Source organism: Thunnus maccoyii, chromosome 6 (assembly GCF_910596095.1).
Source record: "Thunnus maccoyii chromosome 6, fThuMac1.1, whole genome shotgun sequence".
NCBI classification, from domain to species: domain Eukaryota; kingdom Metazoa; phylum Chordata; class Actinopteri; order Scombriformes; family Scombridae; genus Thunnus; species Thunnus maccoyii.
The window spans coordinates 7,761,558-7,777,891 of NC_056538.1; the positions used below are offsets into that span (position 1 = coordinate 7,761,558).

Here is a 16,334-nt window from a genome sequence, read left to right on the forward strand (position 1 = left end):
GAGATGGGTAGTGAAGAGGACTTGTGAGCTTTACAGCGAGAGATGTTAGCAAAAAACTTCTCAGCCTCTTTATCGTTGCTTTCCTTCTTGTTCCCTTGTTCATCTTTTCTTTCTCACTTCTCTGTCCTTCACGCCAAATATATTCACAAGTCATATACTATTATTAATGCCTCTTCAAGAGCTGCTGAACTGTATCGGAGAACAAAAAAATAAAAAGAACCCAAAATGGCGTCCTTAAGCTTAATACTGAGAGAAAAGTTGAGTCTTTGAACAGCAGTAACTTTGGGGAGGAAAATGGAAAAGTTTTCCAAGAGAAAAAAACAGACACAAAATTTACTCATGTGTCCTCAGTAGAGCTTGTTAACTTAAGTTACAGGGATTTTGATGAAGGGTTGATATCAGTATGGACTCTGCGTCTCTGATGAATAGGCCTGTCTGGTACGCGTTAGCTTGGCGCAGGGGCCGGGGGAAGGTGGTTAGTATCTACCAAAAGGGAAGAAATGTGACTCCCAGCAACTCCAAAGTTGTCATATTTACATCTCTCTGTCTATAGCTAGCTTGCTAACGTTATCAAAAGTAAGCTTTGAGGTTCAAACAAGGTACAAAGAGAGGAGTGCTTTTTGCTAACGTTAGCAACTGGTAAGCCTACATTCAGGAGTTTTGTGTGAACCCTGTGGCTTTACTGTGAGGACAGGACCTCTGGAGTCCTCTGTGCAGTCGTTGTTGCTGACGTTAAACTAGCTGTTCATGGTCAGTAAAAATCTTGTAAATGTAAACTGGCAGCTTATTAAACCATAATGTCTTGTTCTCTATTTCTACATGTGCTAAACACAGATTATGAGGGTATGGAGGATTTGGAGTTGTTTAAAGGCACCTTTGACGCAGCTGTGCTGACTAACAAAAGTAAATTAACAAGCAGTGCAAGTACTTACTACTAATTACTGAACTTTTGGTGTTCAGTAATTAGTAGTAATGGAATCACTTTTTCAATTAGTAATGGGTAATTTATTACATTTTTCAAGTAACTTTCCCAACACTGCCCATTACCTTCACTTCCTCTGGCAACCAAAAGTAGTATTTTCCTTCTTCTAGCTCAAAATGTAAAATTCTCGTTCACAAAACTGTCACACTTTGCCCACAGTTTGTTTACAATGAGTATTTCAGTTCAGGGACCAATCTACCCAAAACTCAGAGCACTCCTTAAAACTCTGAAAACTCATCTTCCTCTATCCTAGTCACTTGTCTTCTGACTTTAGCAGAACTGCGGGAGCTTTAATTGTGTCCCTGTGGGCTCTCCGTACACCACAGAGCTGAACACCGGAGAGACAACAGAAGGGGATGTGAGGCTATAAATTACTCCAGTCCTCCTCTCTCTCTCCTGTCCTCATTATCTGCAGCAGCATGCGGCTGTAAATCCAGTATGGGTGCTTATTAGCTACTTGCCTGTCAATTTCATAGCACTTATAGAAATACTGATAGGGACTAATGAGACTTTGGTTGTTTTTATGTCACTTCTCTGTCTCTTTCTTTTGTTTTGACTTTCTCTTTAGTGGTATGAAGGTTAGATGAACAGTATTGTTAACACATAAAAACAGCGAAATGCAACAAACACCTGTTTTGATTTGGCTAATAAGATTTCTGCCTTCTTTCTTTCTCTGCAGTACCTGGGGTTGGTAGAGGTGGAGGAGTCGAGAGGGATGCATGTATGCGAGGAGGCGGTAAAGAAGCTAAAAGTTGTGAGTATCCCACACACACACACACACACACACACACACACACACACACACACATTCAATACTCTCTGCAGTTACCTTTCTCTTTACCTCTTTCATGTCTCACATCGCCCTCCCTGATGGGCCGTATTCCTGTCTGTGTCTGTGCATCTGTCAGTCTGTCTGCTCATCTGTCTTTCTGTCTGTCTGATCCTTCTACACCCAAGAGAGCAGAAAATGAGATCAGGGCTACCAAACACACATACAAACACACACTGATACACACACACACAGTTTGCACCCCTGGGAAGCTGGATTTGGACAAGGAGCGTGTGAACAGAGTGACACAGGCCGGCCAGTGTCAGACAGCCTTACACACATGCAGAGACACACACTCTGTGGTGTAGAAAACAGCAGTCTGTGCAACTTTCTTCATCACCTTCCCAAGCTTTGCTATTGCTGTTTTTTTTTTGGGGGGGGGGTAATGGGGATTAAACTGGCCAACATTTTTCTGTATTCAGTGTAGAAAAATGTGCACTCATCCTCACATTGATTCCCCAAGTTGGAATGTAACTTTATATAACGCTTTCAGAGGATCTGAGAGAGAAATGCTGTTAAATGAATCACAGCCAGTTTAATGCATACGGGAGAAAATGTTTAATGCATTCTCTCTTTCTACTCTTGCAACAATTTCCTTTCATTTGTTTTTCTCTTTTCGGTGCTCCCTGCTGGATCAAGCATCTTTCTTAAGCCGCGCTCTGTCTTCTTTGCAGTTGCTCGTGCTGAAAACTTTCTTCCACAGTTATTTTTTTTCTCTTAATTCCCTGCTCCACCTCCTCATTTAGCCTCCCTCTCCCTCTCCCCTCTCTTCCTTCCATCATCCTCAGTTTCTTCACCTCCATTCTCACTCCCTCTCTCTTCCTCTAAATGGGATTATGCAAAAATTGAGGCTCCTTATCGGCTCGCTGTGGGTTTCAAAGCCATTTTCTGCAGTGCACCGGCTTTCTGTTTCCCTTACTCACACCCGCATATGCCGACTCATATGCACACACACGCACACACACACTTCCACTCACATGGAGTGGAATGTTGCTTTTTTAGCCTGTGTATTTTTAGCCCGGCCCATGCTGAGTGTGTTATTAACTCTGCCTGGTGCCCTCCTCTGGAGAAATGACTGTTAATGCCAGCTGGCACAGTTTTTCCTTCTGCCCGCCTCTCCACTCTTAACCCACCACAACCTCATCTGCTCTAAAGATGCAATGAAACACTTAACACAACCGTGAACAGCAGGATAAGTGCCTTTATATGCTAATAGCTTGTGAATCACACCACTATAAGAACGGAGTTTGCTTAGGAACACCTGGTGAAATTAAATACGCTCGGTATACGACTTGGTCAGTCTCCCGTTATGCTATAAATGTTTCACTCTCTCTTGTTTTTTCTCCTTCCAGAGTGGGAAAAAGACAGTGAAGGCAGTGTTGTGGGTTTCAGCTGATGGACTCAGGGTGGTGGATGATAAAACTAAGGTAAGCAAAAGTTTTGCTGCATGTGTGTTGCCTTCGTCTCCTTGTTTTGTCCTCCTTTCTGTCTTTCCTGTCTCTTTCTTTTCTACCTACCTCATCACTCACTTCTGGCAACAAGGACATGGAAGTGTGTGTCCTACAGTCATATACAGTACACAGCACTCAGGTAATTTATCTCTGTCTCCAGTCTTGTTCTTTTACAACAACCAGAAAGCAAAACATAGAGTTTTTGATCAATAAGACAGAAACAGAGTAGTGGCAAAAGAAATCCAACTTTTCTCTTATATACGTATTCCAGTCAGACACGTGGACAGTTTCCCTCCTGAGACCAGCAACAAATTCTCATTCTGCCCTAGTTTGATGATGCCGAGGCTGACAACAGAAGGACCCAGTATGCATCTATTGTTTTGATGCTCCCAGGCTAGTTTGGGCCTGTGTCTGTGTGTGTGTAGTTTCAGAGCTGACATATGTGACTCATGGTTGCTTGCTGAAGGTGCTTAGTGGGGGAGGGAAGATCAAGTAAACACAGACACACACATGCACTTGAGGAGTGTCTGGCGGCTAGGGAGGCCTCCTACAGTGAGTGCAGCTAGCTGTGGCTCTATTGAAAGCAGAGCAGAATAAAGAGCAGCAGAGAATGGAGGAGAGAGCGAGCCCAAAGGACAAGCCTCTCTCCCTCTTTCGCTTTCCCCTTCTTTTTGTTTGGAGGCCATACACATGACCTCATACCTCTTCCAGTCCTTCGGTCTCTCTCCTCTCCTCCTCCACTTTAATCTCCCTCCTCTTTTTTCCTCCTCGGTGATGTATCTAATCTAAACATTTTTAAGGAAAAGGCTGGCAATATTCTATGTTTGTCTTATTTTCATTAAAAGACTAAAACCAACAATGAATCGATCCTGCTAACAAAACACATCAGTGAGCCACACTGTTGAAACAGTCATTACAATAAATGTTTACTTTGAGTCAATCTCACACTGTCCTGCTGCAGTAAATACTCATTTAATCCGCCACTGAAAATAGTCCCACAAATGCACAAATACAATATCCAACTGTTTTAGGAAAATACTCAGGATTCTTTTAATTAAGCTGCATATTTTAACCCACTTTAATAGATTTATGTCTTCAGGAGGAACAAATGCACTTGGAGCTGTTTGCCACAGGCAGGGTATGAAGTTCATGAAGTATTGAGAGATGAACTAATGCATTGATGGTTTTGGTCTTTTCATTGGATTTTGCTGACAATAAGAAAAAGATTGACATAATAATGGCAGCTTTACATTGAAGGTGAACAACCATCAATCAGTCAAACACAAGAATAAAATGAGTTAAGTGTGTTTGCTTTCTTGTCTAAATCACATTTCTCTCCAGCCCAACTGCCTCTATAAGTGCATTTTAAACAAAAACTGAAATATTATAATGATGTTAAATGAGATTCACAGGAATTTCCAGCCCCTGGTTCTAATTAACAAGGGGTGCAACTAATGATTTTCACTTTCGATCAATCTGCAAATTTTCTTGGTTGACGTCTTCACATTTCTGTTTTGTTAAACAAACAGTCCAAAATCCAAAGATATTCAATTTACTATCACAGATGAAGAAAAGCAGCAAATCTTCCTAAATGACCAGCTGGAACTGGAGAATATTTTGACATTTTTGCTTTAAAAATTACTTAAATGATTAATTGCTCATCAAAATAGTTGCCAGTTTGTTTTTTTTGTTGATCGACTAATCAATTAATTGACTAATACTTTCAGCTCTACAATTAACTTAACTCGTTGAATGTAGACAGTAGAAAGGACTCGCCATCAAAACATGGTCTTACAGTACTGATGTGTGAATCTTTACCCCCCACTGTTGTTATTTTCAATACATCTCATTAGCATTTCTAATTAAGCACATTACGGTCAACTTAATCAAATTTGATTAGAAAGCCAACAATTATAATGCATAAAGTCTCCTCCTTCCTTCTTTGTTTCTTTCAGTGCCACCTCATCACCTTTCTTCATCAGCCCAGCGTCCATCTCTGAATCATCAAGCCCATCTTTAATAACACCCACACAGCCATTATTCAAACCCACTTCCACAGACTCAGAATGTGTACAGGACATGTGGGTTCATTAGAACCACAGCTCCACATGACCTTCATAATGAATCAGTAGAAAGAAAGAGTAAAGTCTTTCTCTGTTCAGCAGTCTTTCCTTTGGGCTCGAGGCACAGAGACTCTCTGAGTCACATGCTGCTGTGCTGTATTCTTCTTTTCAGTGATGTAGTGACATGATCTGAGTCACCTTTACCCACACATGCAAAGCACACACTTTCAAAAGCACACCTCACATGAGCATACAGAATCATAAACCTCTGAAACACACACACACACACGCACACACGCACACACACACACACATTGCTCTCTGCTCAGCCTTTCACCTCGGTACCAGCGTCCCCCTTCATTCCCTAATTGGCTCACAATGAATGGACTGTTATTCTTCCACCTCTTTATCCCCACATCCCTCCTTCTTTTCTTCTCCTTTCCCGTCCTCGTCCGCCCTCTTCCTTTCTCCTCATCCTCCCCTCTCTTTGTTTTCTGCAACGCTGGAGGAGAGGAAGGACGTGTGTGGATGAGTGTGTGAGCCCTCTGTCTCTTTCGTCCCTTTCTTCTCCCTCTCGGCTCTTGTTTTCCTTCTCTTTCTGCTTTTTCCAGAGAGTCCAAGAGGTGAGCTTGGGGGCCCCTTAATGTACACCGAGAAAGAGAAAGGCCCCTCTTAGCTTCCTCTATAGTCACTATAGACACTGAGACGGGCTGAATAACCCTTTTGTAGAAAGAAGGGCAAGTGGTGGAAACATCCCAGAGATTAAAAGAGGGTTCAGTGTCGTTAGTCTGTAGTCGCTCTCTTTTCTGTCACTGGTAGATGTGTAAATAGGTTGGAGCGAGAAGGGTTTTTTAGCTGAGGTTGAAAGCCATGTGTCAAGTATTGGATCAGTCTATGAGCTGGTGTGCTCAGTATTGTAGTTATATCTCCTGTCTGTCATCGGTTAAGCTGCAGTTAGAAAGACAAAACCATGTCAAATGTGATTTGATGAAATCTTCCTGCTGGAGCAACTCGATATACTCAGTTGTACTGTGTGAGCTGTCAAATCTGATTCTCTCTGACCTCTCTGTCTCTTTTCCATTGTGTCTCTATCAGGACCTCATTGTGGACCAGACCATAGAGAAGGTTTCATTCTGCGCTCCTGATCGAAACTATGACAAGGCCTTCTCCTACATCTGCCGGGACGGGACCACCAGACGGTGGATGTGCCACTGCTTCATGGCTCTCAAAGACTCGGTGAGGAGACAATTAACCTTCCATATCTCCTCCTGGGTCTTTCCATACTTTGTTATTTAACTTTCTAAGTTTAGAAGCCAATGGGGTGTTTCAGTCTCGTAGCTTAGCCATTTTTCATGCTTATCAATGGAAGGAGCTAAAACAATTAGTCTAGTAATCAATAAGTTAGTGAGCAAAAAAGTAATCAACAACAATTTTGTTTGTCATTTAACAATCAAACATGTGAAACCATTGCTGGTTCAAGCTTCTAAAATGTGAAGATTTGCTGATTTCCTCAGTTTTATATGTATGTGAATGGAATAGTGGCAGAAGAACTACTCAGATCCTTTATTTTCATGTATAAGTAAAGAAATATTATCAGCACAATGTACTTTTAGTATCAAATGAATGGAACTAATTATGCAGAAAAATGGCCACTGTAACTGATATATTATTATATATGACATTATTAGATTAACATGTTAAACATGTGACAAGAGGCCCCAACTAGACACTGCTGTTTTGAAAGGGGTCACAATGCATTTTATTATATGAGCTTATCATATGTTTGTTTAAGGTAAAATGTGAAAAGTAACTAGTAACTACAGCTGTCAGATAAATGTAGTGGAGTAAAAAGTACAATATATACCTCCAAAATGTAGTGGAATAGAAATATAAAGTAGCATAAAATTCAAACACTCTTTAATTATCTACCTTAAAGTTGTACTTCAGTACCATTCTTTTAGTAAATGTACTTAGTTTCATTCCACCACTGCAGTTGAACGTCTGTGGGTGCTGTTGGTCAGACAAAACAAGCCATCAGCTTAGACTCTAACATTTTATATTCTAAACAATTAATAGGTAAATGGAGAAAAATCACCAGATTAATCAGTGAAAACTATGGTTAGCTGCATCCCTTTTTCAAGTGTTGAACTCATACTAGAATGTTGTACATATTATATTTATTTGATTTCTAACCTCTGGTGTTTCTGTTTCACTGACCTTGATGATGAGGAACATTGAAATGTAAAGACAACTGCAACAGAATCTGAGCCCATGCCGTCACGGTGCATTGTGGTTTCAACCCTGCAGTGGTTTCATCAGCTTAGACCGTGAGTTGGATTATTAATGTGGATGGAGGAGAGCGCAGCACAGACCTGCGGGATTAGGAGAGGGGATTAGACAGAAGCCTGCGGAGTTATCTATCCATCTCTGTTTCTATTTCCACTACACATTCTCCACATCTCTATCTGCACATCCTAAACTGAACCGTCTCCTATTCCTCCTCCTCATTGTGACGGCTGTATAGTATGTGGATGGTTGAACTTGATTTGAAGGTTGACATGAACACCAATCATGTCGTCTGTAGAAAACCTCTGTAGAAAAAAACACAGTCAGCACAGTTTACACTGAAGACTGTAGAAGTGCGCTAGCCCTAGTCATGCTTTCAGTTGTTCAGTTTGTTTTCTGTCTGCAAAGTCTCAATACACCTCAAACTGCTTTCAAAATTCTGATTAATTATAATCTTGTAGATTTATAGCTCATTGATCAATCCAGGTTAAGTGTAGGTCATACTTTAAAGCTGTAAAGTGTTTTAATCACAGTTTTTTTCTTCTTCTTTGTTCTTTTTTTTTTGTTCCACCAGGGAGAGAGACTGAGCCATGCAGTTGGCTGTGCCTTTGCCGCCTGTCTGGAGAGGAAGCAGCGCAGGGAGAAGGAGTGTGGCGTGACGGCGTCCTTTGATGCCAGTCGCACTTCATTTGTTCGTGAGGGCTCCTTCCGCGCCAACTCCTCCTGCAGCCAGCAGGGCAGCAGCAGCGAGCGAGATGACAAACTGCAGGATAAGAAGAAAGGTGGGATGATATTTCAAAGTGTCACAGACATGTAACTTGATCCCAAAAAAGTTCAAAGTCAAGCACGTACACAGGAAACTCACAGCCTGACGACACTGATAGTATATCATATTTATAGATTATGTATTCTCCACTCTTCCTCCTCCAGACCAGCCCTCTGCCATCCCAGCCCTGCCACCTGGCACCGCCTCCCCACCCGAGGGTGCGGCGTCCCCTATGGAGCGCCCAGAACCTGGCGGGCCTCACGCCATCCCTCGCCGCCACGCGCCTATTGAGCAGCTGGTGCGTCAAGGATCCTTCAGGGGATTCCCTGCCCTCAGCCAGAAAAACTCTCCCTTCAAAAGGCAGCTGTCGCTCCGCCTCAATGACCTGCCATCCACGCTGCAACGCAAGACCGACTTCCAGGCCAAGAACCCTGGTGAGTTGACGAGTTCTTGAAGTTATAGTCACAAGTGTTCACCAAGGGACCTTCTTCTGCTGTGTGCTTCTTCTTATCTTCTGTTTATTAGGGTCAGAGGGTCCCAACCTTCTGCTGCTGTCACCCCTTTGTACTACATTCATTTGTCAATAAGGGTGATTTGGTTGTTAAAATTACAATATGTAAAAGAGCTGGGGTTAGGTACAAAAATTATAAGGCGGGTGGGGGTTGTTATGTATTTTTTCTTTTAACTTCAGCCCTCCTCATCCCAGTAATTTTTGTACAGTCCCATAGAGGGACTAGTCGTAATTTGTTTGGATTTATTTCAAGCGGAAAAGACATTGAAACATCATTTAGACCATAGACACAATAAAATAAACACAGTTATAATACTGCTGGGTCTGAAGTAGGAACATTTAAAGTAGTTTTTTTAGATTGACACCATTAAAGCTGACATCTGGGAAAAACCATTATAAAAGCATGTTTACTATCTGCTGTCAGAGAGGAACCTAACTCACCACCATTAGAGGTGGATGATTGTGCAACGGATGCAAAAGGCTAAAACTGTGCTGAAACATCAACAAACCTCATAGGTCTTGTATCTAGAAGTGATTCATCTTCATCTCATTTATACTCGATATCAAAATTCCTAGAATGAAATCACATCAGACCTCTCTCTTGCAAATACAAAAACAAAAGATTTTTTCAAAGGATTTGACAGACTTAAATCCCCAAATTGATTTTCAAAGAAGTCAAGCAACATTGTTCCTGCTTGTACACTCCAATAGAAACTACACATGGGGACTGTGCGCTCCACTTGCGTCACTGCTGTTGCAGATTGGAGCGATATTACATTTTCCATTTGGCTTCAGTGTGACATCACTGACCCTTGTCTGAAAAGGTCTGAACAATCATATTACAGAATAAACCTTCAGCACATCTCAGATGCATTTGTATTCATGTTTTGGTAGTGCAGACAAGGTGTAATTCTCCAGTTTAATCCTGACGCTTCCACTGAATGAGGGCCGAGATAAAAAGCAGTTATGTGAAGTGCTGTTATTATTGCTATTAGCGACAGCGCTGATTGCTGGGACTGTGCGACTTTGAGGGCTCTTAGCTTTCGACTAAAGACAATTAATAATACCTGACTTATCCCTACTACAGGTTTGTGTATTCACATACACAGGAACACACACATACATATACACATCCTCTCTGTGTGGTTCCACAGGATCAGAGCGCTTAGTAGCAAGGCTGATTATAGTCATTAGGAGAGATGAGAGAGTTGACTCGTGGACTCCTCTGACTGGAATACTAAACCACAATATTCAACTCCCACTCTCACTCCATATACGTATCGCCTCCTCCCAGGATGGGTAGTGTGTATGTATCCAGTGGTGGTGGATTTGATGCAATTTGAATCCTTCATACACAGTGGTCTGCCTGTCTTCCTCTCTTGCTCTCTCACACTTTCTCTCACAAACACACATACACAGATGCAAGCGCTAAGCAGTAGCAGCCAATTCCACTGCCTCTCTGCTCCCTTGTGACTCTCTGAACAATGTGTGTATTGATTTGTGCGGTCAATCAGCTGTCCTGGTTAGCCTTCAGCAAGCCTTCTACCGGCCCTTAAATCTGCTACTGCATTGACAGAAACACTCGCACACACACACACACACACACACACACACACACACACACACACACACACACATATAGAGACACACATATGAAGTGCTTTGAGTGCATCTGAACTCTGTGGGACATTGACAAGAATAGGGAAAGAGAAAGATCACAGGGTTGCCGGTTGTTGCCAAACAAAGCAGCGAGAAATCTTTAATGGGAGACCTTACACATGCCTCCAGCGCCCTCTGCACCCTCCACTTCAATTCAAGCCATAGAGTGCACACAGATGATGGAGAGAAACTGTTAAGGAGTGGGCTTGAATGGCATGTTGGGCAGAGAACCACACTGTGGCCATCTGTGCTAAAAAATTAATTAATTAACTTCACTTTAATACCACTTTTGTGTCAAAAAAAGCAACAACCAGTTCTCTTTCAAGTGTTTTGGACACTTTACTGTCTCCATCTCTGTCCAGCAGAGATGGAGACAGCAAATCCGGAGAAGAAGCAGGAAAGATGATAGAGATGCCGGTGAAAACGAGGGAGGTGGTCCAAGGAACAGGGAATTAGATATTATATCTATTTATATCTGTGGTCCGTGTATGAGAGGTTTTAAAGCTGTAGTCCACACCAAAGTCAGACAGGAACATTACGCTGTCTAATCCCCCTGCTGGTTGGATCAGTTACAGATGGTTTAAAAACGTGGATAAACTAAGCCAAATTCACCTCTGTCTGAGTCGTCCCATTGCATAAGACACACAAGACAATGACATAAAATCTACATGGAGAACATAACGCTACATATATAGTGAAGGGGACTGTAAGCCTTCTTGACTAATTACGAACCTTTTTACATGTAGTAAGAAGTTCCTGATTAACACAATGCCACGTTTGTGTTGAGAACCTTATGTTTTAGATGCTTTGTAGGTCAACAGTGGCCTCCATCAAAGTCTTCATGTGCTCCAGTTTCTATGCTTTTCATGATAATTTGGTCTGTTACATAAGTGAATGAATATTTTTTTCCCCACTTTCTGTTTGTTTGTCCCTCTACTCCATTTTCCTCATCTCCCATTTCACTTCTCCTTCTCACTCTTTTCCTTATTTCCATGACCCGCTCCTTTTTCCTCCTTGCCTCCCTCTGTGTGTCCCCTTCTTGCTAGTACTAGAGATGGATATGGGGATGCCGGGTGAAGGAGACAGTAGTATCAATGCCCTGTGTAGCCAGATCAACACCTCTTTCACCAAGCCGTCAGAGGAGCTCTTCTCCAACCCCTCTTCATCTGCCAATGGCCCGCCAACCTGCACTGTGCCCCCTGTCCTGCCTCCACCACCTGCACCAATGCAGGGTAAGAACTAATGCATCAGATCAAAAACAATAGTTAATTTTATTCAACAGTGCAAACTTGTTCCTAATCTTTCACTTTATCCCTCTAGCCACCTCTTCCTGGGTGCAGCCGGATCCTCCGCTCCACTCTCCTCCTCCAGTCTCAGTGGCAATGCAGATCCAGATGCAGATGCATATGCAGAGCGGACACAAGCGCACGCCCTCTGAGGCAGAGAGATGGCTGGAGGAGGTCTCCAAGGCTGTCAAGGCTCAACAATCCCCTCCTCCAGGCCCCACCATCCCCACCATCCCTGGACCACCCTCTGTGTCGAGTCACCAAGTGTCCAGTCAGGCAGCCATATCAGCTGCCCCAGTGTCCACCATCTCCATGCCGCTTGGCACCATGTCCAAACCCCTCATCACAGGCCCCTCTGCTCTCTCAGGTCAGGCCCCAATGCCCCTCCCACCCATGTCGATATCATCAGTCCCTCTAATACCAGGCCCTCCAGTGTCAGGCCCCCCGATGTCTCTACCTTCCATGTCTATCCCTACCATGTCAGGTCCAAGCATGTCAGGGGCCTCCATGATCCAGCCCTCCCTCCCTGGGCCCCCAGGCTCCCTCCCAAGCTCCATGCAACCCTTCCCCCTGGCCTTTGATTCTACTCCGGCTCCTGTGGGGATGTTCGCCAGCCCGCCTGTCCAACCGGCTTTTGTGCCCATGCAGACCTACATGCCAGGCCTGGCTAGCAGTATGACCTACCCCAACGCCAGTGTGCCTGTGGTAGGAATCACACCATCACAAATGGTGGCCAACGTCTTTTGCACCGCCACTGGCTCGTCCGGAGCTGGAGTTGCCATTGGCTCCGCTGTCGGAGGACCCAAAGTGGGACCACTTGGAACAGCCGGTCAGCACCATTCTTACCCAGCAGCTGCTGGTGCAGTTGGGCACACCGGAGGGTTTTCCACGCCGCCATTCTCTTCCACCCCACCACTATCAACAGCCATTAATGGCCTCCCATCACTCAGCAGCGCCACGATGGCCCTTCAGAACGGGACCTCCAACAGTGGCGGGAATGGTGGCAGCAGTAGTAGCTGGCCACCAGAGGGCAGCCAGCTAACAGCACCGATGGCCAACGATTCCCAAGATGATGATCGTTTTGAGGCCAAGTGGGCGGCACTGGAGACCAAACCAGCGCCTCAGCAGCCAGGGAATAAGGTGCCAGCTGCAGCAGCCAACCCATTTTCCAACAATCTGCAAAAGACTTTTGAGATTGAGCTCTAAGCCAGAGTCGGTCTCCCAAAGCTGTAGTGCTAGCCCTGGAGTTAATGCCTGGGAAAGCCAGATACTGATTCCAGCATCTGTGCTTAGAACGGGATGCAGGTCCTGAAAGTTAGCCTAGCATCCGCTCTGTGGCAGCCTAGCAACCTGCTAAAAGCTCTCATAGGAGTCAATACTATAATGATCTTAATTGCTTTCTTTTCACTCCCTTGAGAGCTAGTGAGTAGTTGGCAGATTGCTGGGCTGCCATTGGAGGATCAGGTCTCTAGCTCACTAGACTTGATGAACTCAATCCTGCTACTTCACCTTATTTCCACCTCTCCCCTGCTTTCACTTCTCCACTCTGGCTTTACTTTACCTGCTGCAAGTCCGTGGATGTACTGTATGTGCCACCCTGAGGACGTTATGGGGGGACACAGTTCTGTGGTTTCTTTCTTTAAAAGCAGACTCCACTCAGATGCATTCCAATCCCATGAGATGTTTTTGGCAGTTTTGTTTCTGGTGGAGATTTTGGTGGAGAACTTAGCAGACAGTCTTGCTACATCACAAGACATGCAGAGAGGCAGAGAAGCGATTAGTTGACTGATGAACAGATTGATGCTGATCTTAGCCAAGCACAGCAGAAGTTTGGATACGTGAAAGGACTAGCCAATTACGTGAGACCTGACCCTACCAACCCAAAAGGACTTACTGACCAATAGTAGAGATTTATGGCCAAAATGATTTTATTTATTGTACTTTATTTTTTATTTTAACAAGTTATATATACTTAAAAATCAAAAATTTAAAGCAGTGTTTCAGGAGCGTGTTGTTTTTATCCCCTATATTTATTTTTGTTGATCTGTAAAGAGGAGGGAAACAACAGTAACAGACAGGTAACCAAGGTGATTGGGCAGCAGTAAAGGGAGAAAGCTTGGTGGGAAACTGAGTCATGTAACAGGAACCAAATAACCAGGGCTGACAGCACAGCAGCATGTTGCCCGACACGTACAAGAGAATAAGTGTATATAGTGGCATGTTTCTTCCACCCGTCAGCCCTCACGTATATACGCTTCACTGCTGCCAGACGAGTCAGTATAGCTTCACTTTGGCTCTGTAGCCCATTTCTGTTGCTAAAGCCTACCTTTAAGGGCACTGGGACATGAGAAATCACTTCAGGATATCCAGCAAACAGACACTCTGGACAATACAACACAACACAGCAGTCCTTTGGACCTCATCTTCTCCAGGAAAACCCACAGAACTTTTACAACTCAGTGGAATTATAAAACACTATAACACTGTGCAACTGGTTGGAAAAAAATGATGCACCACATTCCAACATTCATAAATCTTTTAAAGTGTTCAAATATAAGGTATAGTCTCATCATATACAGTGTGATTGTGTGTTCACTACTGTTGCAGTGGTTCTGCATTCATAAAGAGAAGAGGAACATGAGCAGACATAAACCGAGGCGTGGCAAATGGAAGAAATAAAGGATCTCTGATGCAGAATTACAGCAGAGTGAACAAGATTGGATTGACAGATTAACATAGAGAAAATGTAATGGCAGCAGAATAGATAGCTAGCAGAAAGCAAAGAGGAAGGATAAGCTGTATGTGGAAGACTGAAGGAGAGAATGGAGCTACACCTTTAAGGAATGAGAAGGAGGAAGTCTGAAGACAGGAAAAAGAGACAAGATGTGATGAAAAAGAGATGAGAGTGAGAGACAGAGTGTGTGAAAAACATTCAGAACAAAGACACATTCATTCACGTTTTTTTTTTTTTTTCTTTTTGCCTACCCAAGAGTCAAGGCTGAGCCACTTCCATTACAGCATCATGTTCCTCAACTCTTTAAACCTGCATCGCAAACAATGCTTTTGATTATATTTTTTTAAAAATGTGGCTTACTACATAATTGCAATCTCATAAACAAGATTTTATAAGTACTGTATGTGCAACTCCCTATATAAGTATCTGCAACTCAAACAATGTCATGAAAGCTGTCTGTGTTTTGACTTGCAGTTTGTGGCATGAGCCATAAAAGTTTGGATCTATTGAAGAAGAAATGTTCTTTATGGAAGAGCTTTTCCATGTGAGCTGTAGCAAACAGGTGCTGTGTGTTATATAAAGTGGACCAGAGATGCTCCTGCCCAACAGGACCGTTATGTTCCTTGGGAATTCAATTGTATGGATACGGACTGCCAGTGATTAGGTTTCCTGCTCATTAAATCCCCACAGTTCAATTAGCTTACTGGGTCTCTTCCTGTGGCAGCGATCCCTTCTGATAGGCTGCCTTTTCAAAGAACCTAAATTTATGTGCCACAGGCTTCCAGGGTCCCTCCCAGGGTCTTTGTCTGTCTTTGTTTTCTGACAAATCAATATTTCTTCCCCACCAAACAAATCCAAATTGCTCTCTCTACCCTCCTCTCGTTAAAGAACAAGACTCATGAAATTGATGCTATTATTTTATATTAATTGAAAATATATTTTAGCCCTTGACTCTTGTTTGCACGCCCTCCAAATTATAAATGTAGGTTAATTGTGTTCTGCGTTAAAGCAAACTTAATGACCTCATAAACTTGATTGTAAAACCATAGTTTAGTGATGGTAACAAAGCAAACCAGTTTATTTTTAATCTTTATTTACAGAATTTTTGTATTTAAACCTACATATTTGTATTGTAATTACATTGTACAAAAGATAAATAAAGTAATATAATATTACAACTGCTCATGTCTTGTGGTTGGTGGCTTCTTGCCTTTTTCTTTTTCTTTTGTCCTTTCCATCCTCTTCTTTCTATCCATATTCCTCTTATGACCTTTTCATTATTTCAGTTTTTCTCTCACCTTCATGGTTTTTTTTAAATTTCTATCTCCGAGCACCCAACTACTGTCTCTCCTTATCAATCTGACTATCCTTACTTTCCATCTTTGTTCTATTCTTGGGCAAACCTCTAAAACATTGCAAAAGTTGTAAAATTTAACTATACTTGAGTAATAAAAAGTTTCCTGAATTTCTTTAAAACCCAGTGGAAGCCATTAAAAGCTGATCAGTTATTGGAAAAGTTCAGGAAATTCGCTTGCTTTCTTGCCAAGAGTTAGATGAGGAAATTGATACCACTTACTTCTCCCAGCAAGAAAGCAAACAAGTGTTTTTTTCCCAAAATGTTGAACCTTTCCTTAGTTATTATTGCTCTTTAGTGTCAGCTACATCATGGCCACATACCATACTTTCATCTGAAGACAGAAACAAAGAGATGACTGTGGTGAAAGATTGAAACAGTTGACACCTCATAACCTTATTGACTTGGATGCC

General features: G+C 42.8%; 1 protein-coding gene across 10 annotated transcripts in view; it reads left to right on the forward strand.

Annotated features, from left to right (window-relative positions):
• numbl (NUMB like endocytic adaptor protein) overlaps positions 1-15,738 on the forward strand; it is a 59,129-nt gene extending 43,391 nt beyond the window's left edge. For 3 of the 10 annotated variants that reach the window (XM_042414728.1, XM_042414735.1, XM_042414731.1), the window contains 7 exons: positions 1,662-1,736; positions 3,164-3,238; positions 6,421-6,561; positions 8,186-8,393; positions 8,542-8,811; positions 11,594-11,779; positions 11,868-15,738. In XM_042414728.1, coding sequence (XP_042270662.1) covers positions 1,662-1,736; positions 3,164-3,238; positions 6,421-6,561; positions 8,186-8,393; positions 8,542-8,811; positions 11,594-11,779; positions 11,868-13,039 — 2,127 coding nt within the window. In that variant the 3' untranslated portion in view covers positions 13,040-15,738. The other 7 variants (XM_042414730.1, XM_042414732.1, XM_042414737.1 and 4 more) reach the window with 7 other exon arrangements.
• Positions 15,739-16,334: the final 596 nt, after the last annotated feature.